This window comes from Branchiostoma belcheri, unplaced genomic scaffold, assembly GCF_001625305.1.
Source record: "Branchiostoma belcheri isolate BF01 breed outbred unplaced genomic scaffold, Haploidv18h27 scaffold386, whole genome shotgun sequence".
Lineage (NCBI taxonomy): Eukaryota > Metazoa > Chordata > Leptocardii > Amphioxiformes > Branchiostomatidae > Branchiostoma > Branchiostoma belcheri.
The window spans coordinates 577-27602 of NW_017804005.1; the positions used below are offsets into that span (position 1 = coordinate 577).

Genomic DNA, 27026 nt, shown 5'->3' on the forward strand with positions numbered 1-27026 from the left:
ACTCCAAAACGGAGTAATACTTACTCCGGAGTAAACATTTTACTCCAAAACGGAGTAATACTTACTCCGGAGTAAACATTTTACTCCAAAACTGAATAATACTTACTCCGGAGTAACATTTTACGGAGTAATACTTACTCCGGAGTAATATTTTACTCCGGAGCAACACGTAGATTATATATAGAGAGAGATTGATAGATATAGATAGATAAATAGATATAGATAGATATATATATAGATAGATAGATAGATAGATAGATAGATAGATAGATAGATAGATAGATAGATAGATAGATAGATAGCATACATAATAATCATACAGAGACATAAATATATGTATAGATATGACTATGTATATATATATAGATAAATATATATATAATCATAGATATAGCAATAAATATACATGTGTACATATACCTATGCATATATCTATAAACACTATTATGCTAATAAGGGCGGCGCCAACGGAGCCGCCCGGAGCCGCCCGGATTATAGGACCTCTCCGGCCGTCATATTACTACTATGGTGAGAGATAAAAATCCAGTAATTCAATTTACTACCGTCATGCTTTGCTACCGTTCGAGTTCGAAATTGCCGGACCTGACTTTTATTTACTATATTGTAAAATCCAGTACAGTTTTTGAAGTAAACATTTCCCGACTTAACTGGTTCCATAGAATTCTCAGTACTTGAAATCACAAGCTGTAAAAAGGAAAATGTCTCTTTAATACTAAGGAGTATATGGACAGCGCACCAGAAAGAGACCAAAGTCATTGCCTTTATGCAATGATGATATTTGCTTATATGTTTAAAGTCACTGTCAAATGTTTATAAACTTTGAAACTTTATTTGATAGAACAACATGGCACGGGTAACTCCTGAATTGTGTTGCAATGTACAGCAGTCTAAGATTCAGCATCAATAGCAATATCATAATATCCTTAGATATTGTACATTTTATACATTAAAAGCAAGTTAACATACAAATGCACAGTAGACAGTAATAACAAACAAATACTCTGCAGAAGAAGAGTTTCAATTTTACAAGTGCTGCGGCTTCTGCATGATTTTGAGAGTTCTGGGAATGAAAGATTGTCTGTGTCTTTCAACACGACTCAGTGGGATCGTGTACTTGAATGTTTGGCGTCGTAGTTTATTTATTTTTATTTATTTATTTATGAAGATTTACCACATTTGTGGAAGGATTGACATAACAGGTGACTATCACCTTTTCAAAGATGTCAACCCCGAGACCAGACTGTAAGGTTTGAACCACTCACACCGGGAAGGTCCCCTACTCTTTTCGATAAGTGCGGTGGGTTCTTTAACGTGCGTGGGGTGTGGCTCTCCCAAACACGGAACCTCCATTTAACGTCCTATCCGAGGGACGTCCCTAGCCGAAGCTAGGTACTCATTTTCACCTGAGTGAAGTGAGGAAAGTCGTGTAAAGTGCCCTTCCCAAGGGTACAGCGTCGGGGCGCATGTTCGGACTTGTTCGGGTACGACCCGGAATCGAACCCGGGTCTCCCCGTTTCATAGTCCAGTGATGTACCACTACACCACACGACGGTGGTAACTTGACGACCTCCCCGGCTCTATTAACTGTTTACATGGGTGGGTGGCATTATTATATGTTTGAAGTCACTATTGTAAACATGAAAATACCTGTGATGCTGGTGGCAGTGCCATCTATCTGCAGACTACCAATGTCTGTCATTTCTGAAAGCACATTCAGCACGGTATCGCTGGCGATGGGTGTGGGTGAGTTGAAACGCACAAGGAAGTCCACTTTAATACTTCCGCGACTGAAGTATCACCGAACATGTAAGGCAGGGGAAATGTGAGTATAAACTTCAATATTTAGTATATAACTAAGTGTTAATTGACGAAACTTACATACTAATAGCATCAGGTGAAAATCAAATTACTACGCTGTTACATCTAATGGATGTAGCGTGTGACCGTTGGTGTCTTGTGACATGAAGGATAATCTAAACATCTAAAAAGTACATACAGAATAACTTACGTAAAGCCGACAACCTCGACAGAGTCGTAAGTATCGCCAAGATTGCTTGAGCTGAACACACCTTCCAGCTGTGGAAAAGAGCGTACAACCCAAATATGAAGTAGCTTTCTTGGAAAAAAACTTGGCCAAAGCTTATTGCACTTAAGTCGATGGTTATATATTTAGATTTTCTATTCCGTACTGACCTCTTTCTCAACTTCTGCAGCCAAAGTCTTAAACTCTTGAGATGTTTTATCCGTCAGTTCATCCTTCCATTCCCGATTCACTATCTTCACGATGCCTCTGAAGGAACGTGCTTTCACTGCGATAGGTACTAGGATGATAAGATGTGTCAGAAAAATGCATCAAAACATAGTAGTATAACAAACAAAAATGTGGAATTTTCTCTGCAACGATAGCAATGATTATATATGGTAATAAAATATGCACTGTCGTACCATCATTTTTTCGAATTTTTTATCTTACATGTAGAGCATTGAAGAAATTTGTTTTAAGAGTAACCCTTTACCTTCGGTAGTTATTCCTTCACACTTTTCAGTTGTAGAAAGGGTGGTAGATCTGTCAAAAGGTGTCTTTATTTCATGCTCTTCGGTTAAAGAATGTTCTATGCATTTTATTGTATCTTCTTCCCCAATCAGGATTTCTTTTGTTACATTTATTATTTTTATAGCTGCTTTCCAGGGTTCAGAGGTGAAAGTTGTGATCACCCAGACTGTACAGAACAGAATAACTGCACGGACCACGGCAGATGTGTAGAGCCTAACCTGTGTCAGTGTGACAGCGGGTACAGCGGACATGACTGTGCCAACTTCTCTTGCGAAACATTGCAGTATTGTTCCGGTGAGTACTGGTAAACTTCAACTCTGTGTCAATGAACTGCAAGTTGGGATTTTATTAGGTAATACATGAGTATTGTAAATTATCAAGAATGACATTTCAATCGTTGACACAGGTCACGGAATCTGTATGAGGTTCGACACATGTATCTGCGATCCTGGCTGGTCAGGCGGTTCCTGTAACGTTGCCAACTGCAGCAGGAAAGGTGACTGCTCTGGCCAAGGCACGTGTGTTGCCCCGAACACATGCGAATGTTACCCGGGGTTTACAGAAGAGAACTGCAGCAAAGAGAACGCGCCTAATGAACACCCACCCATATTCCAGAAGGACAGATGATGCCACAATTCCCGAAAACCAACCCATTGGTTCGCCTATACTTACAGTGTTTGCAAATGATAGTGACACTGGACGCAACGGTGAAGTTAGGTACAGGCTTCTCCCAACAGGTATGGATGATGAAAATTTTGCAGTGCACACGACTTCAGGGGTCATAACTTCAGTCGTTGAGTTTGACCTTGAAGCGTTGGCACATGCGTCTTTCAGTCTCATCGTCAATGCATTTGACCAGGGGGTGCCAACACTTACGGGAACAGCCACGGTAACGATAAACATAACGGACCAGAATGACAACAAACCTGTTATCAGCATCCCTCCTGATTCTGAGTATAACCTTCAATCCAACACTCCCATCGGCTTCCATGTGACTACTGTCCGAGCGTCTGATGCTGACAGGTCTGATAATAACTCCAAAATAATCTACGGAATCACAAGTGTCAGCCGCTTCGTTTCTATCGACGCCACAAACGGCAGTGTTACCGTCAGCAGCGCCTTGGAAAGTGGGAACTACGTGGTGAGGGTCAGTGCGTCAGATCACGGTTCACCTCCAAAAACTGACGAAGTCACTCTCCGTATGATCGTGACCAAAGTTAGCACCAACACAGCTCCGAAGTGTCCGGTAGATGAAACTCTTGAGATATCTTCTCGCAATGTTACAAGAGGGCCGACAGTCGCAACCATAGAAGCAGAGGATCCCGACAACGGTCCAAACGGTGAACTTTCCTACAGTCTTAAGTCCCAATCAGGAGAACTTTCACACATATTCAGCATTGACCCACCAACTGGTCGGATCTATGTTACAGCTGAGGTGCCACAGTCAAAAAGAAAAACTAAAACTGTTATTCCCCGAAGGAGACCATCTGAAGAAGACGACCTGGCCAACGCGACTGCAGCCGCCCTGAGTTAGGTCCGATCAAGGCCCAATATCCATGGTGACCACGTCATTTTTGATCATGTTGATTATTGATGATACCTAATGAGAAATCATGATGAAGTCAGCCAGTTTGCATCGACGGATGGACGATGTTTTTATTCGACGTAAATTGTGGACGTAAGTACCATGTGTCACCCTCCTCACATGCATTCACCACAGAGCTTACAGCATTTAACATTTAAAACATCTCGACTTGGAAACCATTTATGTCTCAGTCATGTTGTGATGCGACCCTCTTCAAGGAGCCTCTGAGAACAAGATGAAGTCGAGTACTTTCAGAACGACTATCTAAATCAATTAAATGCATGGCCGACTAGATCGGCAAGGTTGGCAAAAATGTTGCTTTTTGCTGGTTATACAACGGACACTTTTCTTCGGGTTGACTGTACTTCTAAATTAAAACATCGATGTCAGCCTTGTCGGAACTTTCTTTACGTAACTTCTTTTGCCCCACAGAAGACAGGGAGACTTTAGTGCGCGTACGAGGCGTTCCGAAGAGTTCCGGACATGCCCGAACACCCTTCGTGATCTCATCGGCAACCTTCGTGAGGTCGTAGGCGATTTCTTCGGAAACGACGGAGTCAGATTTGTATTTTGGATGATTCTGGACGAAAGCTCGAATCCATCGAGCTGTGGTCATCAGTTCACCTGAAGAAAAAAAATGTAGAAAATACATTACAGAGTGAATTTCAAAAATCATTTTGTAAGTTCGTGTCTAAAGGCTAGTTGCAAGCACGCGGATTTGATAAATAATCAACTGCTAACCTCTACCAGACTTTGGGAGCCGGTTGGAAATTGGTAGAATACTGAAATAGAGAGAGAAAGTGTCAGGGGAGCTGGTCCTCTAGAAAGTACAGTTTGCAAACTATTATAATTCTCTGGCGGACCAACTCCCCTTGCATGCTACATCTCTTTATTTGGCCAATCGCTTCTGAAGACTGGTAGAGGCTAGAAATGCACACAAATGTTTGAATTCTTAGGGCAACACTTCGAAACGTCCAACTTACATTTCTCATTATATTGTTCCAAAATACTTTTACTCTAAACTGATATACGTACCTGAAGCCCTTTTCTGGATAAGCTTGAGGTACTGCTGTGTTCATGTATGTATGTATGTATGTATGTATGTATGTATGTATCTATGTATGCATGTATGTATGTATATATAAATATATGTCCGTACCTAAGGCCCTTTTCTGGATGAGCTTGATATAATGCTGTATTCATGTATGTATGCATGTACTATATTATCATTATCTTGATTGAATACTTTTATTATGCTCCGTACTTAAGTATGTTGTAATTTTATATTGTTAATTGATTATTTTAGTTTAATGTCGTACTTGTTACTTCTTAGCTTACTGTATTAGTAAGATATATTGTGTACGTTTAATTCTTTTTAATGTTTTTGGCACCCGAAATCAGCTTTGCTGCCTGGGTGACCAATGTATTGTCTTGTTACAATTGAATTAAAATAAAACAAAATTTATGTATGCATGTATGTATGTGTGTGTGTGTATGTCCGTACCTGAGGCCCTTTTCTGGATGAGCATGAGATACTGCTGTACAGAACACCTGGTGTCCACATCGATGTCGACTGTCTCCAGGTAGGAGTTCATCAGAGACACAAGACCCTGGAAACCGCCAGCCTGTCCAGGGGGATACAAAAAAATATACATGATTGTGCAGATCTCAAAAGCCATTATTTAGTTAATTGCAGTGTATCTATGAAGTAGTGAAGTAGTTCAGCACCAAGGACAGACCTACATCACAACTACAAGGTCCTGGAAACCACCCGCATGGAGGGGGGGGGGCAAAAATATACACGTTTAAGTTTTAAAGTTTGTATCCATATAGGCTGTTACTAATGACCAAAAATATATGATTGTATGAAACGTTAGGAGTTAGAAGCATGTTTTGATTCAATAGGTGTGTATTATGACACTTGAAATGCAATTTTAGGCTGATGAATGGAAACGCCAAAAAACAGTTACTCAAGCAACTGGATATGATTTTGGAAACGTCAGACGTTTCGGCTAGTATCCACTAGCTTTCGTCAGTGACTGAGAGACCTAGAACAGAGAAGAAATGCAGGTTTATAAGCACTAATTATTGATTGATATGCAAATAAAGTGAATCCATTTTTTTGAAGTCGAAAAGGGAACAAGAGTGATGAATGGAATCTTCAAGAACATTTACATTTTTCATTAAGCCATAAAGAATATACAAGGATATACTGTATGTCTGACCTGGCCGTTGATAATCTCGTTGATTGTCATCTTGGTGTACTCCTTATCCTCTTCCTGCTCAAAGCATCCGTCGTTATACTCACTGTAGAACCCTGAAAAGGTTTCGATATCAATAAGCATTTATATGCCCTTTATGAATTTATGAATTTATGAATTTATGAATTTATGAATTTATGAATTTATGAATTTATGAATTTATGAATTTATGAATTTATGAATTTATGAATTTATGAATTTATGAATTTATGAATTTATGAATTTATGAATTTATGAATTTATGAATTTTTTATCAGGTCAAGTACATCGCAGCCATGGGCCGAATTGCGTACTTTTTACATACTTAAAAACAGTCGGCATTAGGCTTTTTAAATACCGGTAAGCACTCACTGAACCAGAACAGCCCCTGTCTGACAGCGTCTCGCTTCTGGGCCTCCTGCATGTTTTCATCAACCTGGTGGGAACAACACAACATTTTACACATTATAAGAATAAGATTTGTGGCGTCGGGTGGCGTAGTGGTAGATCATTTGACTGTGAACCAGGAGACCCGGGTTCGATCCCGAGTCGTACCCGGGACATGTCTGGATATGCGCCCGAAGTTGTGTCCTTGGGAAAGGCACTTTACACGACTTTCCTCACTCTACTCATGTGTGAATGGGTACCTACCTTCGGTTGGGGAAAGCCGTATTGAGGTCCCCTTGTGGCGCCGAATGGCAGCCACACAGACCCTTGCGACAGTTCCACAAAACGTGGAACAAAATATGTTTCATGTGTATTATGTGTATTATTACCATTTGTATCATCTGATTGTGAACCCTGCATCGATTCAGCACTATAAGGACAGCGATTGCATGGATGATGTTTGGCCAATAAACCATTTATTATTAAACACATTAGTAAGCTATCAAGACAATAACCAGCTAATAGTCGAAGTGGTATAAGTCAATAACATGAAGACCATGACCTGAAGACCATGCCATTATAAAAGAAGGGCCGGTACATGATGCATGGGTGCATTGTACCATATTCTATATCTGTATTAGTATAGACGGTATACTCGTGGAAAATTTGTTACAACTCCAATAAAGTAGAAGCATTAAAATATGTAAACCTATAACTAGAAGTTTGCTTACCTTCAAATACATATAGTATATCCTATTACAAACTGCAGTTTATTCTTACTCAAACACATTCATATACCAGCATTGAACATGGTGACCAGCCCCTTCGAACCGGGTTACCCTATCCTGCAAATTGCTACATAATGTACCCAACACTACAGGGTGCCTGCTACAGCACCAGATACCATGGTGGCAGACGTCTGGTTCAGGTCATTGGCCTTATCCGTTTCTCCTAATGCTGCTTTGTAACTAGACAAAAGTTAGAAAAACCTTAGATATAGGGATGAGGAAGTTGAGGTTGTACGTCAGGATGACTCTTGTCAGAAGGACGATGAACACCACATACGCCGCGTTCTCAAAATCCGTTAACTGTGCCTGTACAAAAAAGAAAGGACGTATTTTCGGGAAGTATTTGCATGGGGGGGGGGTTCATGACCGTCAGGTTCACCCCATTTCCTATGTCTGACCTTTTAACATGTACGCTGCGTTCTCAGAACCTGTTAGCTGGATACAGAATCTGTATAATAATACATGTAATAAATAAATCAAATTCCAGTCCTAATCAAGGCAGAAAGGCAACGTCATGATTCGGGATGTGCAATGTCTTAATTTCCTTTTTAGAAGTTTAGAGTTTTTTTAAAGAAGATTATATGTTGCCTTTTCTACATTCAGCTGCGATGGACGACACCATTTTTTTCCATTGACATTGACAATTCAACTCAATGTCAACACTTTATATCTTGGACTATGACTGTTTGGAGCATGTGTAATATTGGAGGATGCCAGTCTGGTGCAATACTAGTATACTGGCATGGGTTACAAGAGGTTTCTTTTACACAACCAAACTGCTTAGTAGTACCTTGCTGACATTTCGGTGACTATCAGTCACCTTCTTTGGAGCTCCTGACTGCAGTTCTGCTTATCGTCGCTATATGCCTTGTATATATGTAAATATTACTAACGCACTAATGCACTTGTCCTACCTTTAGCACACATAAGATCAGTTGTTTTATGTTACCTTCTCGGTTATCCTTTTTTTTCCCTTTGTTTTTTTTATGTCCCGGATCACAAATGTAACTTACAAAGCGCAACGACTGCCAATAATCCTACACTGTAGGGCTGGGCAGTAACGAAGAAGAAGAAGATGTAGCCGATGTAAGTGGCGCTTTTGCGAAGAGAACGCAATCCCAAACATGGCTGAGTCTGTACCTCCCCTTGTCACTGTTCGGCTACATATAGCTCTTGAAAAGCTCTTGTATCCTATATTTTACCAACCTGATAAAACTACTTTCGGAACTAGTATACTGACCTCCATTGGCCTAAACTCCACGCGCCAGCCGATAGTAGAGTTGGGAGGAGGCGGTTTGAACCTCATCGACTGCCAGTTTGTAGACTGAATGTTCTGTAATAAATATCAGTATATTAATGGATAGGCTAAGGTTGATTCAACTTACTACATTAAAAATTACCAAAAACATTGTGGATACTGTATTTGCGGCTATCGCCAAAGGATCTGCTTCTGTATCTGTACCTGTATAGCCGGTATAACCGCCCTTCGGCGTAACACACCAGTTTCTGTATCTGTATAGCCGGTCTAGCCGCCATTCGGCGCAACACACCAGCTTCTCAGGCACACGACGCGACGGTAGCTGGCTACATTACACCGAGCTACATGTACTTGCTACACCTAACCCATGAACATCTAACACTCAAGATTGGAGATTGTTGTGTTGTCTGCATTTGAAATAAATGAATAAAAATAAAAGATTGGAGATTGATTCAGACCAAGAAAATCTCACCTCGAAGTGATCTGTTTCCTGCTCATCGTTCTGGTGAATCGTTTCGCTGAAGAGCGAGATCGGATCCCGGATAAACAGGTGAGCAAAGTGACGAGCAAGAGGCCTGTCCATACCTGCGGGTCAAAAAAGTTGATTATCAGACTTAGGTCTGGTTCGATTAAAGCATTCTTCACTTTCTGGATCCTAGAACAAAGTCATGTCATTTCTAGCCCATATTTGCCTTCATCAGAAGGCTATGAAATCACTTTGCTATAGTGTGGGAGACTATGCGGCATAACTCTTGAAGTTCAAGAATGGGCCTTGTGGAGGGTCTCTACGTCACGAAGTTGATAAGGCCTCACCTTTAATTTAGACCCCCCCCCTAGAAAAACCGTTCTAGTGCTCTGACTAAGACAAAGATCTTTATTGACACGCACAAAATACAGCGACGAACAACATTTTCTCATGGATTGTCCTCTATATAACGAAAAACTCACAGAGCTGTTCAGCCTTCTGTCCACTTGCTTAACGGAATTTGTTACATGATGCAATTTCATACTAGACCTAAGAAGGTAATAGCCCTTACTGTGTACAAATAGGTAAATATATCAAAGAATGTTTAGACAAATTAGACCTCAGAAAAATTAGACCTCAGAAAAAGTCGACTCATCTATTGTCTTGTACGTAGGTTACTACTGATTTCCTTTGTAATGGATTTGTCTGTACGAAAGTCGCTGCACTTTTGTTGTGTCAATAAAGTTCTCAATAAATTTGTGTGTAAGACGAATCTACAATTCATCCTCAAGGCTGCCATGACTTTCAAATGTGTATGAAATGAATGAATGAATGAATAAATGAATGAATGAATAAGCCACTCTATTGCTACTACATTTAAGCATAATGTATCCAAAATTCTTGTGCCTTTAACTATTGAACTGTTCTATAGGTCGATGACCCCTAACCTGTGTTTTGTGAATGAATGCATGAATGAATTCATGAATGAATGCATGAATGAATGCATGATGAATTCATGAATGAATAGACAAGTCCACTACAACTAAATTGAAGCATAGCCTATCCAACATTCTTTTGCCGCTAACTGTTCAACTGTTCTCAAAGGTCGTTGACCCCTGACCTGCGTCCTGAAGTTGCTGGCAGATGTCCTGGTCCAGAATAAGGTCAATGTCGTTGTACTTCTCGGCCTCAGGAGTCAGGTAACAGTCGATGGAGTCATACCTGGACTTCGGAATCACAAACCTGTCGTTTTTCAGAGGCTACAGAGATAAAAATTGACTTTTAGTAGTGAGTTTATTTCGTTTTGCATCACATTTGATGACATACACACGCATGGCTGATTAAAACTAACTTGTTATCAGTTTGTTTTTTTAATTTATGCCATTCAATAATAGCCAGCAGCGTGCTACTCAAAAAGGTTGAAGTCTTCATAATCCCTTGTCCCTTGTCTTGCTTCAGGGGCTACAGGAGAAAAATATTTCTATCAGTCAAAAGCGGTCAATTTCATCTAGATATTTATGTTTACCGAAAGAAAATATATTGTTTTTGCTCCGTTTCTTCTTCTCCAAACAAATAATGTCCATGACCTGAACTAGATGTCTGTTACCATGGTAACTAGTGCTTCGTTACATCGTGATGGTAAACTGTTCTCCAACCCAAGAAACCAATCGGATTTTTTTTAAATCATGTGTATACAGCCCTTGGTTCAGCTTACTACTGAAGGTCATACAATTTTCGTGAGTTGTGGAACTGCTTAACTCCGATTATAAAACAAAAGCAAACGTGGCAGATAAAGATAGGAGTGTGGCTGACCTCTAGTCCCCTTTCCTCCCGTGTCCTACAGTCGACAGACTGTGCGATGATGTTAAATCTGCACTCGGTATCCACCAGGTACCCTCGGTACACTGGCGCAGCCGCACTCAGGGCCAGCTAAACAAACACAAATACACAAAACTAACTATCTATCTATCTATCTATCTATGTATCTATCTATGTATCTATCTATCTAACTAACTATCTATCTATGTATCTATGTATCTATCTATCTATGTATCTATCTATCTATCTATCTATCTATCTATTTATCTATCTATCTATCTATCTATCTATGTATCTATCTATCTATGTATCTATCTAACTATCTATCTATCTATGTATCTATCTATCTATCTATGTATCTATCTATCTATCTATCTATCTATCTATCTATCTATCTATCTATCTATCAATCTATCTATCTATCTATCTATCTATCTATGTATCTATCTATCAATCTATCTATCATACTATCATACTATCATACCATCATACCATCATACTATCACACTATCATACACTATCATACACTATCATACACTATCATACACTCATACACTATCATACACTATCATACACTATCATACACTATCATACACTATCATACACTATCATACACTATCATACACTATCATACACTATCATACACTATCATACACTATCATATACTATCATACACTATCATACTACCATACTATCTATCCATTCATTCATCAATTAAATTTCATACTTACAAAGATCGGACAGAGCGGCGTCAGCTGATCATATAAGCGCAGGGCCTCCCCCAGATCGCAAGCCTGGAATGTACACTGTATACACGGACAGCCCATTCCAAACGCCATATGGTCCATATAGATGTGGTCGTCTTTAGCGTGCCATGACGCTTCTATGTCGTCGTTTGGGAATGTGTCCCTGAATGGCTTTGGCGTGTTTATATCTTTAAACACTGCATAGTTGAAACGAGAGTGGGATGAAAATATTGTCTGTGTGTAGTAAGTTGGAAAATAATGTTTTATATCAAATACAGTCGTTAGAATAACCAATGATGTATGTTATGTTATATGTTATATGAAAGGCATTTCTTAAAACACCTATTTCCTCACTCAGTCGTACCTAGCTTCGGTTGGGGACGTCGTCTCAAATTGGACGTAAAACCGGAGGTACATTGTTTGAGGAGAGCCACATAGCAACCGCACTTATCCAAAAGAGTGAAGAAGAGTCCTTAGTCCCGGTGTGAGTGGTTCAAATTTTACGTACGGTCTTACGCAGCTTGTACGTACTGTAAAAACTTGTGTTAAGCCTATAGACGGCTTACCATTATGCAAAGCAAACAAACAAACAAACCATTACCTGGTGTGTTAATGCAGACTTTTTCTCCTCTCCTCTCTCTTATATTGCGGGTCAGAGTCCTACATTGAGAAAATATGGCAACTAAAACGGTATAATAGCCAACCAAAAGCAATTAAGTTTAAATCAGAGAGAAATCGTTCAGGTATGTCAAAAAACACAGTAACGATTTTGCAATGTTTTGCAATGACCACCAGTTAATGTTTGTAAGACTTATTTACAACCTAACTCTGCTACTTCTACCTCTATGCTACGTTTCTTGTTCCAGTTCTTTTTCATGGAGCAAAATAACTCTTCTGGTTCTTACCTGAACCTGGGATGGTGGTTGATTGCAGCATCTGGAAAGAACAACGAATGAGATGCTGTGTTTACTGTCGGGTTACACTCCACCTCTGGGTCTGTAGAGCCTGGGCAGCCAACCCTAAATAAATTAAAAAAATAAATTTAACATCTCTCATTGGTCAATGTGCAGATGTTGTCACATCGGCGCACCAAATCCGTAGTGTGTTTTTGGCACACAGTTAGACAGATTAGCCTAAGAGGCTCGGTGGGCGTCACTCCATGCACCGTGTAGGTGGGGAAATCGTGTAAAGTGCCTTTCCCAAGGGCACAACATTGGGCCACGGTGAGTATCGAACCCGGGACCTCTCGGTTCCGAGTCCAACGCTCTAACCGTTGCGCCACAGACGCCACGGACAAATAGTATAAATTGTTTTTTGTGTGTGTGTGTGTGTTTATTGTTTATTTCAGGCTCAATGGCCCATAGTTTACAGACATACTTATATAACATGACACAAACACATCTAAAAAACAAACAAAGATCGAAGTATGTGCAGATAAATAAGCTACCCTGCCGCAAGGAGGCCCCCTTAGGTGGCCGGATCAATCTACAGTAGTGTCACCAGAACAGGCTGGTGAAAAAAGCCTCCGAACGAAGTAACAGTTTGATGATGGCGTTCTCAGACTATACCAAGCGAGAGGCAAACGAATACAGCAGTTTCCTGTGGTTAGCATCAAAAAGTATCATGTATAGTCAACACAAAGTCTTAAAAGGCCACCACTCCAGAGGCGTCGCCAAAAATATCTAAAAAAGAAATGTGGAAATGGTGACAAGAAACTAGGATAGTTTTGTTTGCCATCATCGTAAATGAAATTCAAATGTCATTCCGAAAGGACTGAAAAATTTTAATTAAATTAAATTAAAATTCAATTCACACCACAACAGGGTACAGTGCACAAGCACAGAAAGATTTGCTCCAACGTAGTCTTGATGACCTCATTGAAAAATGTAAACATGCGTTACGCATGCTATATGCCAGTGTTTTTTTTTTTTTGTTTTTGTTTCTGCCTTTATTTGTATTCGATAATATGCGTACATATATGTCACCCCATTCGGCCATGTCAGCCGCTTTTCGTGGGGGTCGAGTTGGGAGGAGAGTCCAGGGGTCAAAATGTGCTCATGACCTCATTCAATTCGGTGCATTCGTGTACACAGAATTCAATGAGGTCAGTAAGTTTTATTTAGTATGTATCACTACCAATTTTTTTCTCATATTCTTATGTTCTTATGAGAAATGTTTTCTTGCCTGGGGGATTTTCAAGAAAATTCAAGAAACATTCTTCAAAGATTTTGTATGTTGATTCTTCTTTTTTTCTTAAGAAAATAAAAATTTCTACTATCATGCTCACCAACAAGAATCTTAAGAATTTTTAGAATTTTAAGAAAGTTTATTTTTTCTGCTAAAACAAATCTTTGTACAGAATGGTTTTCTTGCTTCAAGAACAGTTATATAGCTATGAGTTCAAGAAATATTTTCTTGTGGACCGAATTGTTTTCTTGCTACAGCAACACATGTGTTTCTTGAATTTTCTTGCTACGGGGATTCTTTAATTTCTTGTGCAAAGAATAATTTTCTTGCTACATTTTCTTTGTACAAGGAAAAACAAGAAAAAACATTTTACCTTGGGAAGGCAGTGAATGTGATGACAGTTTCGCCTCTTTCTTGGTCAAGTACTGACAGTATCTCCTCTCGTCTGAAACACATGAAAATTACACATTAATTACTTCGGATTCTTACAAATATATAATCGTATAGTTCAAGTAAAACAGAATAGAAGTTACATGCGTATCTTGCAAAATTATCTGAACATCTTGAAAACATGGGCCTAATATTACTATTAACATTCCTATGTTGTTTTGAGGTTTGGGCTTTGGCTTATGTTTGGCGTGTTTGTAGGCTTTACATTTGGCTTTCTTTTTGTACTGGTATTTTTTGTACTTTCGCTGGCACAAAAAGATACTAGTACATATATGAAAGCCCGATAAAAAAGCTTAAAAACACGCCAAAGCCCAAACCTCTGCTTGGAGACTAGAATATTGCGCATCATTTACCTCAGCCTCTATGCTTGTTAGAATAATGTTGTGTTTAAAGAAAACTATAAGCACTGCACAAAATCCATTCTTTCTGCACATATGCGTAAAGGCGCACCTTTTCGTATGTTTTAAGATGTGATTATAGGTACGATTTTGTGCATACAGTGAACGCTGCTAGGTATATAAACCGAAAGACGTTAGATTTAATACTACACTGTATAACCAAGGATATTATATACTGGCTTTTTTATATAACGTTAGCAAAGTGGGGTCTGAGATGTTCAATTCGTACTCACAAGCCCCTTTTATTTTTTCGAAAATTATCTATGGCACAAATTCAAAAAAAAAGTTACCAAAAAAAATTTAAAAAAATCATTTACCTCAGTCTCATGTTGGCCTCCACCATGTTTAAGTGTTCCATGAGGTGTCCATATGGCCTAACCGGCGACCCTTCCACAATGAAACCGCCATACTCGGGTCGCCATGTCGCGGGGTAGTCACTGTAATATGAAATAGTAAACAACAAATATGACGGCTAGCTAATAAATCTAGCCTCCAGGGTTCAGAATTTTTTTTTTTTTAAATTGCCAACATTGATTAGGTCCCCCGTCTAGCTGCGGTCACAACCCGCCGTGCGTGCTTTTTGTCTGTACGTTTTTTGGGAGGCCACGTCTGCTACGTTTTTCTGAAAACGTGGGGAAGGAGTGGCGTCTACGCACGTCACTCGCACGGTTGCGCAAAGTGTAAGAGTGTGGTCTGCACACCAAGTCTGGCCGTGAGCGGTTGCGTGCATCGTACGTTGAGCAAGTGGTAAGTGAGTTGTACGTGCTTACAACGTACGATCACTGTGCGATTGCAACTTTACCGCAAGGAGGCCGTACTCACACGTGCTTCTTCCGCACGGCACATACGGGGCACGCCCGTCGCTCGTACTCGCACGCACGGGTGGTGAATCCGCAGACCACACGTAGAAAAAGTTTTACATGCACTTAAAGTTCTACGGCGTGTCTGCGTGCTCCCAAATCCATAGGATTCCGTACGGAAGCGGTACTCACCACGCACGGATGTCCTACGTTTGCCCACGTTTTTGCACGTAGACAGCACGCAGAAGCACGTACGGCGGGTTGTGACCGTAGCATCTCTGTTGGGTGATGGTTGGCATGCCCTGGCCATAACTCTTTTAGTGTTTTGTGCTTCTTACATGTCGATAAGCAACAAATATCATACTACCTATAATTTCTAATAGTGTCATAATGCAACGAAAATAACAGAAAAAGCTTTGTGGCATGTTTCGTACATTGTACATGCAGCACGTATAACGTTATTATTCGAAGCAACCTTTTTTTTACCTCGGACTTTCTTTCTCCCTCCTCTCCAGTATTTCCAGGACTTCGTTTCCCTTCAGACTCAGACGGGCCGTCTTGTTGTCTGCGTCCATAACAACCAGCATGTACTCCACCTAGCAACCAACCATAACAGTTTATTTCATGCTCATTATCATTTTCCTTACTGCTTAGCCCTCAATACAGAGGATTGCTAGCAGCTGCGCAAAGTTAGTACCTGTGTGACAAACAAATAGTAGGATAGGGGTAGACGTAGGAAAAGTGCAAGAACTGGACAAGTGAAAGTAAGTAATGTTAGTATAATTACACATAATTACATATGTACAAAGGACAGTTCAATGCAGCGAAGCCCGTCCCAGGTAAGATATAACAAAGATACAAAGGACATCTTTGAGAAAAATAAATGTTTTATTAGCAAGTCCATTCTGGAGTGCTAACTGCAACATGAAACAAAGTACAATGTCTTAAGAGGTTATACAGAAAGTGCAACAGTGCAGGTGATAAGTTACCCTGGGTGCCAAACTCGTTTCGGGCCACCAGCCGTTCCCTTCGGCAGCCAAGAGCCCTTCGCCCGCTTAAGCGACGGTCACAACTCGCCGTGCGTGCTTTTTGTCCGTACGTTTTGTCGTGGCTACGTCTGCTACGTTTTTTCTGCAAACGTAGGGTGGCCGGCCGAGGGAGTACGTCACTCGCAAGGTGCACGTACGTGGTCTGCACGGCACGCCTGGCCGTCAGCGGTTGCGTGCATCGTACGTTGCGCAAGTGGTAAGTGAGTTGTACGTGCTTACAACGTACGATCTCTGTGCGATTGCCACGTTGCCGCGTACAGGCCGTACCTACACGTGCGGCGTGCGCACGATTTCCTTACTCACTCGCACGTTGTAAGTGCGTGCACCTCCTGTAAACTTCATCATCACTAGCCGCCCTGGTGTCTTCCGCGGCCCGTTTCTTTGGATCTTGTCTGGTAGACTTCTTTTGAGCCTTCCTGGGCACCTTGGAGACGAGTTGGCAGTCGCCCGTCAAGTCGTCTTTATATACTGTAGAAATAAGGTGCGTTGCACGTGCGTTGCACGTGCGGAGCACCTAGTATGGTGCACGTGTGTTCTGCGTGGTCATTGAGCAGGTCAACTGGGAAGTGAGGAGTAAGCACGGATGACGCAAGCACCGTGCGTGGCACTCACGTGCTTCGTGCGCTGTCCGTACAACAATTGCACGTGAGAATAGTGAAGTTAGACTCACGGAGTCCGTACGTTGCACGCTCATAGGCTGTACGGGGCACGCGCGTCGCACGTACTCGCACGCACGGGTGGTAAATCCGCAGACCGCACGTAGAAAAGTATTACATGCACTTAAGGTTCTACGGCGTGTCTGCGTGCTCCAAAATCCGTAGGATTCCGTACGAAGGCGGTACTCACCACGCACGGATGCCGTACGTTTGCCCACGTTTTTGCACGTAGACAGCACGCAGAAGCACGTACGGCGAGTTGTGACCGTCGCTTTACAGGGCCGCCTAACACTCCCCTCTGGCTCAGCTCCACCGCTGCGGTAATTTAGACAACGGATGAAGGGCTTCTGGCTGCCGAAGGAGCGGTTAGCGACCCGTAAAGCGACGGTCACAACCCGCCGTACGTGCTTCTGCGTGCTGTCTACGTGCAAAAACGTGGGAAACGCAGGACATCCGTGCGTGGTGAGTACCACCTCCATACGGAATCCTACGGATTTGGGAGTACGCAGACACGCCGTAGAACTTTAAGAGCATGTAAAAGTTTTTCTACGTGCGGTCTGCGGATTCACCACCCGTACGTGCGAGTACGAGCGACGCGCGTGCCCCGTACGTGCCGTGCGGAAGAAGCACGTGTGAGTACGGCCTCCATGCGGTAAAGTTGCAATCGCACAGAGATCGTACGTTGTAAGCACGTACAACTCACTTACCACTTGCGCAACGTACGATGCACGCAACCGCTCACGGCCAGACTTGGCGTGCATACCACACTCTTACACTTTGCGCAACCGGGCGAGTGACGTGCGAGTGACGTGCGTAGACGCCACTCCTTCCCCACGTTAGCAGACGTAGCCTCCCAAAAAACGTACGGACAAACAGCACGTACGGCGGGTTGTGACCGTCGCTTAAACCTGTCTGGCACCCAGGGTGACAAGTAAAACAAGTGGCAGACTACTCCAAATCGAAGATCTACAATGGAAAACAATTTATTATGTTTACGAAAGGAAAACAAATTGTTTTTGATCCGTTTTTCTTTTTCTCCAAACCAAAAAGGTCAGAGAGCTGAACCAGACTGTTACCATGGTAACTAGTGTTTGTGTTATATTCTGTTGCAATTTTATAGCAGGAGGGATTCAGACTCCTGTCTGACGATATATATGAATATGTTTGAGTAAGAATTTTAAAAGAGCAGACCATATATGAAGGTAAACATTATGCATTCTTGTTAGTAAAGCTTTTTAGCGTTGAAGAACAACCTTTATACTATTAGGCGTCTTACATTGGGAATGACACTCTTTAGAAAGGCCAAGGAACCCACATCAGTGTCTTACCTCGTCTCCCCACTTCAAGACGTCGCCGTGCCGATCTTTCAGACGCCGGTAGATGTTGATCAGTTGTTGTGTGCCGTGTTTTCGGACATGGTCGGCAAACTTCTTGGTGTCTTTCCAACTTAGCGGCGAGCCCAACGTTAACAATCCCATGGTGGAAAACGCTTGTGTACATGCAGGGGGCTAACTAAAAATATATTTTGTCACGTAGAAACTGGCACGGCTGTACACGTTATTGGACCCTAGACTCCAATAATGTTGTCTGCATCAGCCTAGTACATAATATGCTGTGTGTTGTCCAACCGGCATGGCAACATTCTTTCCCGACATACTTACTTCTTCGCATCAGTGGCACGAACGTTCAAAGCCGTGTGCAGAATAACAAATTATAATCAAATATTAATTAAAGCACCTAACTAACATAAAATAATGAGCAAGATATAACATACAAACAAATAAATAAGCAAATAAAATATTAAACAGTACTTCACGGCGGTCTGTCACTACGGCATTCTTTCCCATTGCTGGGGGCGTTCGATAAAGTATCGGGTTACAAGACGCAATTTTGGGCTAACCGTAAAACATTTGAAAATAAACAAACTAGTATCGAAGGGAAAATTTCGTTGAAATAAAATAAAATTATCGTCTTTACATACATTCAATGGTTATTTTTTCCGCTAAAAGGATGATTTTTTTCGGATTTCGTTAAAAAAGTCCATAATTTACGGAATTTCGGTGCGCCATATTTTAGCCAATCACCGAGCAAACCTGGCTACACATATTACGCAAGATCACTGATTTTTATATTTTTCGACGACTAGGAAAAAGATGAAAAATCGTGCTTTTGGGATTTTTTAATTTCTGACTTAAAGTATAGTTTTTGTAGACAAATATGTGAAAAAATCGATTTTTTTTCTTTTTTCGCACTTAATTACCCATAATTCAAAATCGAAAGCATTTTTCAAAAATCCCTAAAGCTCGATTTTCGGGACAACCGTGACAGTCATTTTGAGCCGTAAATGGGGTATGTTTGACTCTCCATGCTTCCAGGTTAAAACGAGTTTTGCAGACATGTCATATCTCCCAAAAGTGTGCACCGTGTTATTCATCAAGGCGTACAGTATTCAAGGTCACTCAAGGATACGACAGTAGCTTCGCTACATGTTACATGTCCACAAAAAAATGATAGCGGACATGTACTGTCCTGGAAACTGTTTGTATCTATAGAAAAGTGTTGTTTTTTTATCTGTTGCGAGGCACTCAGGCAGAAGGGCTTGTTTTGCCGCTTTATTGCAAATGACCGCAGGTGACCCCGAAATGGAACGCGGGTTCGATTCGAATTGCCCAGATCGAACACGATCGAATACTGATCGGATTCTATGAGATGTGGGAACTTTGCAGCCCAGATTTTACCACCTTGAGTACTTGGGTATTTTACGTTTTACGGAGAACACAGGTGGACTGTAAGGATTCGTCTCGACCGACTCTCAACACAGGTTGCGTCATCAGTGACACAGCTGGTGAAACTGCGCCTCCTGGCGGCCAGACCTGTTATGTCACTGCTGAAGGAAGTATGTATTCCACTTAAATACCATAATTCACAAGAGATACATGAGAAGACATTTTAATATACAAGCAAAAAATATTTTTAGACTTCTTACTTTACAATAGTAACAATAGAATATGGAATATACAATTTTACATTCAAAGTCTAAAAGGGTTGATAACAACCTTACAGCAAGGTTAAGGAGCAAAGTGGTGATACTTTAAACTTTCTAGATGTCAGGATCACAACAAGAAACGTCAAGCACTATATATATGAGCAAAATGAGCATACGTATAACATTTGCCTCAATAAAAATCTAACCAGGTCCTAGCCTGGGTACCATCCTCTGTTGTTAATATTTGTAATGATACGTAGATATTCATTAGACTTTATCGTGCAACACTTGATTCTGGGTACAAAGAATTTCAAGCTTTAGCAACAATTAAGTGCAATGAGGTGATGATGGAAACTTTCTAGACGTCAGGGTCATAAACAACATTAAATACTATGAGCTCAGAATGTGTACAAAAACAATGAACGATACTGACCCCAATAAAATTCTAACCAGGCCCTAGCCTAGGTACCAATCTCTGTAGTTACTACTGGTCGATTATTGTTGCATACATTAGACTTTATTGTGCAACACTAATTAATAATAATTAGTCTTAATAAAAGGTACAAGGAATAGTAGGTGTTGACAACAAGTATTTCTTAACAATGACAAATGCCTCTACATAATACAATATATACAAATTAAAAAGCATTGAAGAACATCCAAAGCTAGTATATTGAGTATTGATAACAAGGTACAATGTAGAGTGCCTAACAGTAAGGAACATGCACTATACACTTGCTACATCTCAGTAACACGAAAAATAATTATAATAGCGTAATTATTACATTAAGCACTATAATCTCAGAGGGTGTACCCAAACAACAGCCAAAGTCCAAGCAGACCCTAGCCACCATTATACTCACTGACAGGCTCTCTTTTTGCGTGCTTCACACAGACATTTACAGGTATGGTAGCAAGCTTAAGCAAAAAGGCTTAATTTTTGCAGCAATTGAAGAACTAAATCTTTTTGACGGGTTGTTAGTGATAATTGTCTGATACCAAACCGAGTGGTTTGTTTGTTTGTTTGTTTGTTTCGCATAACCGGTAAACCGCCTTTAGGCGTAACACACCAGTTTGGTACATGTACGTACATGTACAAGCTGCGTAAGACCGGACTGTAAGGTTTGAACCACTCACGGGAAGGTCCCCTACTCTTTTCGATAAGTGTGGTAGGTTCTTTAACGTGCGTGGGGTGTGGCTCTCCCCAAACACGGGACATCCATTTAACGTCCTATCCGAGGGACGTCCCTAACCGAAGCTAGGTACTCGTTTCCACCTGAAAGTGAGGAAAGTCGTGTAAAGTGCCTTTCCCAAGGGCACAAGATCGGTGACATGGGCAGGATTCGAACCTTCGACCTCTTGGGTGTGAACCGAACGCGCTACCGACTGCGCCACACGACCCAACAATGAGCACGTGGCGCGGGCTTCGAATCAGTATTGTGAATGATTGACACGGCTGCATTCTTTGTCAAATGCTTAAAGGATCACTCACGTATCCAAAGGACTGTCAATTAACATACCATGCCCATCTTCGTGGACCATCACGATACGCTTCATTTACTTGAGAAATTTTGGAATATTTCATGAAGATGGTTATCATTTCAGTATCTTATTAATGTATGAGTAACGCACTTTGAAGGTAGGAAGAGAATGTCTATCTCATAAGTATCTGTTGGAAAGTCAACTGAAGGTGACTCAAACTCAATTAAGTCCATCACTGGTATACTGGTATACATCTAAAACGTCTACATCAGTGAAATAAAATTCAGTTGAATTCTTAATGTGCCATTTCTCACGTTTGCAATGATGTCAAACCAAGTACTACTAGGATAAATCATGTGAGTCAGGTGTCAGAATAAACAGTTGCAAAATGGAAATTATTTTGAATTCTCTAATAGCTATCTATGATAGTTTGATTTTACTTTGAATAACTGTCAAAGGAAATATAATATTTTTAAATCAAAAATCAAAGCTAAATTAAAAATCAAATCAAACTTGATAGAATTAACTCAATGTCACTGAGAAATTTGTGAAAGCCATCTTCTTAAAATCTGTATAACGTTTGCCTTCTACATAATGTTTATGTCAGTCTGTTGCCCGTAGTGGTTTTTTGAAATATTGAAGGCCAAACATTCATTCTTAACAAGGCTGACAGAAACTCATGTTCTGAAGTTGAGCACGCGGTCCCAGATGTGCTTGTACCCCCGCCGAATGTTCTTATTCATAACGCCGTATATGATCGGGTTTAGAACACCGTTTAACGAGGCTAGCAGCTGGGCAACAGAGAAGGCATCGGCTGGAACTTTACTGGAGAAAACTACCATCACGGTGATGGGCACATTGCACAGCGTGTACACGGCAAAGAGGGACATCATCATTTTAGTGATCTGCCTGTCAGCGGCACTGTTGTGGTTTTGAGAACTGTTTCTCGGGACAACGTGAGCTCGCTGCGGTCCTTTATTTGTACCAGCCTGGTCTGACACTATGGTGGTTGTTGGGACGAGGCCTTTGTTTTTATCAGGCTCATTGCCTTTTCGTTCCTCGTTACTTGGTAAGGATGTTTTGCCCTGTTGTTTACCCGTGCTGGTTGCTGAAGCAATCTGCACGACACTAACTTTGGGTTTATCTGGCTTGACAGCTGGCTCATCGTCACTTGACGGGTTTCTAACCGGCTTTGTCACCTTGTCGGTTTCCGCGCTCGTAGAAGGGACAGCTACACCGCCGCCCCCTGACTTCGAGTACTGCACTGCCAAATGGTTTGTGGGGCCGCGTGCATGAGCTTGAACACGATTCTTACTCTTCCTCACGTGGTTTTGGATGATTATGTAAAAGGCAAGGGCAGCGATGTACGGGAATATCATGTTTAGAATGGCCGGGGGAAGCTTTAACCAGAATTTGTCAGAATTTCCCGCCGCGCACCGTTTCAGCTTCGGGTCCACCTTAACTTCCTCAACGACGTAAATAGGCAAGAAAGAAAGGATGGGGACTGACCATGTGAGCAAGAGCATGATGGTGAGGGCTTGCTTGGACTTCAGACGGGTACTGTTGGTACAGATCGTGAAATACCTTTGAAGAGCGATACACAACATGTGCCATAAGGACGCCCCCAGTAGCACGGGAGAGCTATAGCCTATCAACCAACACAGGGCTGGCGGAGGCTCCCAAAGGGGGTTTAGAATCTGCTGGATCCAAAATGGGGAAAATATGGAGTTGAAGAGGATGTCTGTGCAAGTGAGGCTAACCAGAGGCACGTTGACCAGTTTCCGTAGGTCCGGGCGTGTCCGGATGGCTAGTATGGTGAGAAGGCCACCGACAACAGTTGCTACGATGGCGACTGTAGGTCACAAATTGTGAATAATTCACCCATCAGTTTGTAAACAAAAGTGTTAAACATGACAATTTTTTTAGCTTTTGTTTAGTTTTTATCTCTAAACAGAGATGGGAACATTACACTGACAAAAGTAATGTGTAGCTGTTTTTGTCAGGCTATATTTGTGACATATTTTTGTAAATCTCCTACTTTGTGCTTTTTCTCCCATTTAACACCAAGATAGAATTGATATAAAAGAGGAAAGACTGGAATAATTGAGAAACAGAGAAAACTAAATGTTTGTTAGATGTTACAAGAAAACAGAAGGCAAAAACATGAACTTACTTCCGTTGACCACAACTAGAATGTACTCCCCAGCAGTTGTCATGACAAAAATTGGTTCCCTTTAACCTTCACTGTCCATCAGTTCTGACTCTCTCTCAAAACAGTCCTGCATTATGTCACACCTGGAAATCAGAACAAAAGTTTTATTTGTTGAAGAAGGACTTCATGTAGGACGTCCATCACTGTAGAGATACTGGAAAGCTCAATCGTATGTATGGTTACCATGCAGGGTAGTCTTCATTATTTTGACATCAAAATTTAAAAAATAAGTGTATGTTGCTTACCACGGTTGCTTATTATAAACATTGTCCATTGTATATTATGAAGTGCAAATTAGGCCACAGCAAGTAAATTTTATGGATGACCTTCACAGGCTCCAAACCTAATGAGAGCGGGTGAAAAAAACAAGGCGAGCCGACAAAAACAAGATTCCCACATTTTAAAATTTTGACTCAATCATGGTACAAATGGTTTTGATTCGCAGTGAACACCACATATACACAGCCAACATCACATATCATGGCATCAAAGTAAGAAACAAAACATCAAAAATCAGAGCCTTTTTAGTCTCCTCTCTTCATAGTTACCTTTGCCCATTTTCGGCATTGTGACCACTGTCTGAAGGCAATCTGTCATCCATAAAAATTGCTTGATGTGGTCTTAAAGCAAAAGAGGAGAATATACCATGTACAGAGTTACCCACCTGTCACAGTGTCGAAAACTGTCACTTCTAATCAGAACTCCGCAGAACGCTGGTGGAACGAGCGCCAGAGCTGTCCACAAAAGTGCTCCGTGCACAGAGTAGCACAGAGTGAGCGATCTGCTGGGCATCCAGAGATCATATGTGATCTACGATGACTGATGCATGATTGCCCAGGGACATTATTTACGTATACCCAACCGGCAAGGTTGTAATAAACGCATTCCAAACAACAGAAATACCTCACCAACTTGGAATGCTCTGCTACCACATACATTACTATCAAAGGGATCCCCTCTCTCTCTCTCTGATACTCTCCGTTAGGAAATAGTTGAGCAAGACAGGTAATACGAAAACTGAATGGACGTGCATGTTGGTGTATGTTAAAGCTACACCAAGTCTTAGCTATAAAGACTTGGTGTTTATAGCTAAGACTTAGCTATCAGGATTCTGCTGATCAGTCGTTGGTGACCAAAGTGATGACTGGTGAAGAAGTTTTTCCCTAATATATGTATATTATCTGTCCTTCTGAACTCCCGATTGAGCAGATTTCCTCTGAGCCAGGCTAAGAGCTACACATTTATAGCGAAGGTGCAGCTGTCTTTTAACACTCTGGTATTAACGACATTAAGACTTTCCTATTTCCTAAGTCGGATTAAGCCGATAATTCTGTATAAACTACACCTGTCCTCAAAGTTGGCACGACTTTACAATCCTCGGGACTTATTCGGGATCTTCATAATGCATACTAAGTATACAAGGGCTGGTCTCCCAAAACTGACGACAAAAATACGAGCTAGGCGACTGCGGTTTGCTGGCCACACACTGAGGAACTGCAGGGAGATAGCCTCGAACCTTGTCCTGTGGTCCCCAGCACACGGGGGAAGGAGGCCGGGAAGACCACCCCTCACTTACCCAGACGTGCTACGAAGGGACGTTGGCCTACGGGCCGAAGACATGGGGAAGGCGATGGAGGATAGAGACTACTGGGCAGCCATTGTGGTTCGGGTGGCAGAGGAGGAGTGGCACCCGACTTAAGTCAAGTAAGTCAATACAAGGGCAGGTGGCAGCTTACATGTACATATGAATACACTTTACATGAGCGCTATAATGTACCTAAAGTAGATAATGCCATTTGATCTTTAGCTGTAGGTCTGATTAACTGAAATCGCTGTCTGCTAAGTACTTAATTCTCACATACTTTCCATGAGCTTTAACTTAAATGGTTATAATAGGTGGTATGTGTGAATGTTCATGGCGTAGAGCATGCTTGAAAGAAAAAATGCAATGTACTTCAAACACAAAAGTCGCCGGACGGTAACACTGTCTAATTATATAAGCTGCAGCTGTCTTTGAAATCTGCACTTTGGCGCTCTACCTGACTTCCGTCAAGGATTTAACATGTATTGGCATATGGCAAGCTGGGATAGTCATAATATACAATGCACTTTAACAAGTAATCCTAACGTATCACATAATCTGACATACAGCTGCTCTTGACTGTCTTTTTATCATTTATTTATTTTCATTTAACACATACATACATAAACGAAAAATTATACAAAATAATACAAAAGAAATAAATGTGCAAGGGCAGGAAGAAAAGCCGCAATGGCTTATTTGAAGTCTTCCCTTCATGATTTTACAATTTCTACAGTTTGTTAAATGAAATATAAATTACAATGAAGAAGTAATAAAAAGATAATAAACAAGTACAATGAAAAAATGAATCAATTTAACAAAATAATTAAGTTCAGCATAAGTAATAAAACAATACGGTGAGCCAATGTGTATCATGACATTATCTTCATAATATCCCTGTTTCCTATGAGTATATGCATATGATGGAAGGTTGGGCTGAGTTGGCGCCAATGCGAAATAAACTTTGATGGAGAAATGTAGCGCGTTTTTAAGTAGGAATAACGAGTAATACAACACGGTCTGCAAGTAGTATATGGTACTATGTGTTGTGATATTAAGCAGAGTTAGTTAAATGTACAATGTGCAAAATAATGGGAACCATTTTTGCCTTTTCCGAGCAAGTGTAGAGGTTTCGGCAGGCGAATGGATTGTCAGTAAAACATGCGAAGGAAGTTCAATGATTGACATAAAGTAGGTCTACTCACCTCGGGATCCCGGGAGTAGGCGGCAAATTTTACAGTCTTATAAAATCAATGTATTCTAACCCGCAAACATGCATCAAAACCTCCTCTGGTCTAACACCACCCTTCGTCACGGACAAAGGTGTGAGGCAGGGCTGTAACCTTAGTCCGACTCTCTTC

At 41.1% G+C, this 27026-nt stretch overlaps 2 protein-coding genes and 1 pseudogene across 2 annotated transcripts; 1 reads left to right on the plus strand and 2 right to left on the minus strand.

Moving 5' to 3' along the window:
• Positions 1–2986: 2986 nt before the first annotated feature.
• On the plus strand, positions 2987–4166 carry LOC109476648 (annotated as a pseudogene).
• Positions 4167–4228: 62 nt separating this feature from the next.
• Positions 4229–19084, minus strand: LOC109476650 (glutamate--cysteine ligase catalytic subunit-like). The gene is made up of 16 exons (XM_019777652.1): positions 18732–19084; positions 16185–16294; positions 15216–15335; positions 14424–14495; positions 12769–12882; positions 12465–12523; positions 11849–12060; positions 11112–11228; positions 10420–10558; positions 9306–9418; positions 8816–8908; positions 7777–7881; positions 6734–6836; positions 6386–6477; positions 5665–5785; positions 4229–4784 (listed from the first exon to the last, which is right to left on the minus strand). The coding sequence occupies exons 1-16, from the start codon at positions 18879–18881 to the stop codon at positions 4528–4530; spliced, it is 1977 nt and encodes a 658-aa protein (XP_019633211.1). The 5' UTR covers positions 18882–19084; the 3' UTR covers positions 4229–4527.
• Positions 19085–22548: 3464 nt separating this feature from the next.
• On the minus strand, positions 22549–24087 carry LOC109476645 (alpha-2C adrenergic receptor-like). Its single transcript, XM_019777650.1, has 2 exons — positions 24045–24087; positions 22549–23723 (listed from the first exon to the last, which is right to left on the minus strand). Exons 1-2 carry the CDS (start codon positions 24085–24087, stop codon positions 22549–22551), a joined length of 1218 nt encoding a protein of 405 aa, XP_019633209.1.
• Between the last annotated feature and the right edge of the window lie 2939 nt (positions 24088–27026).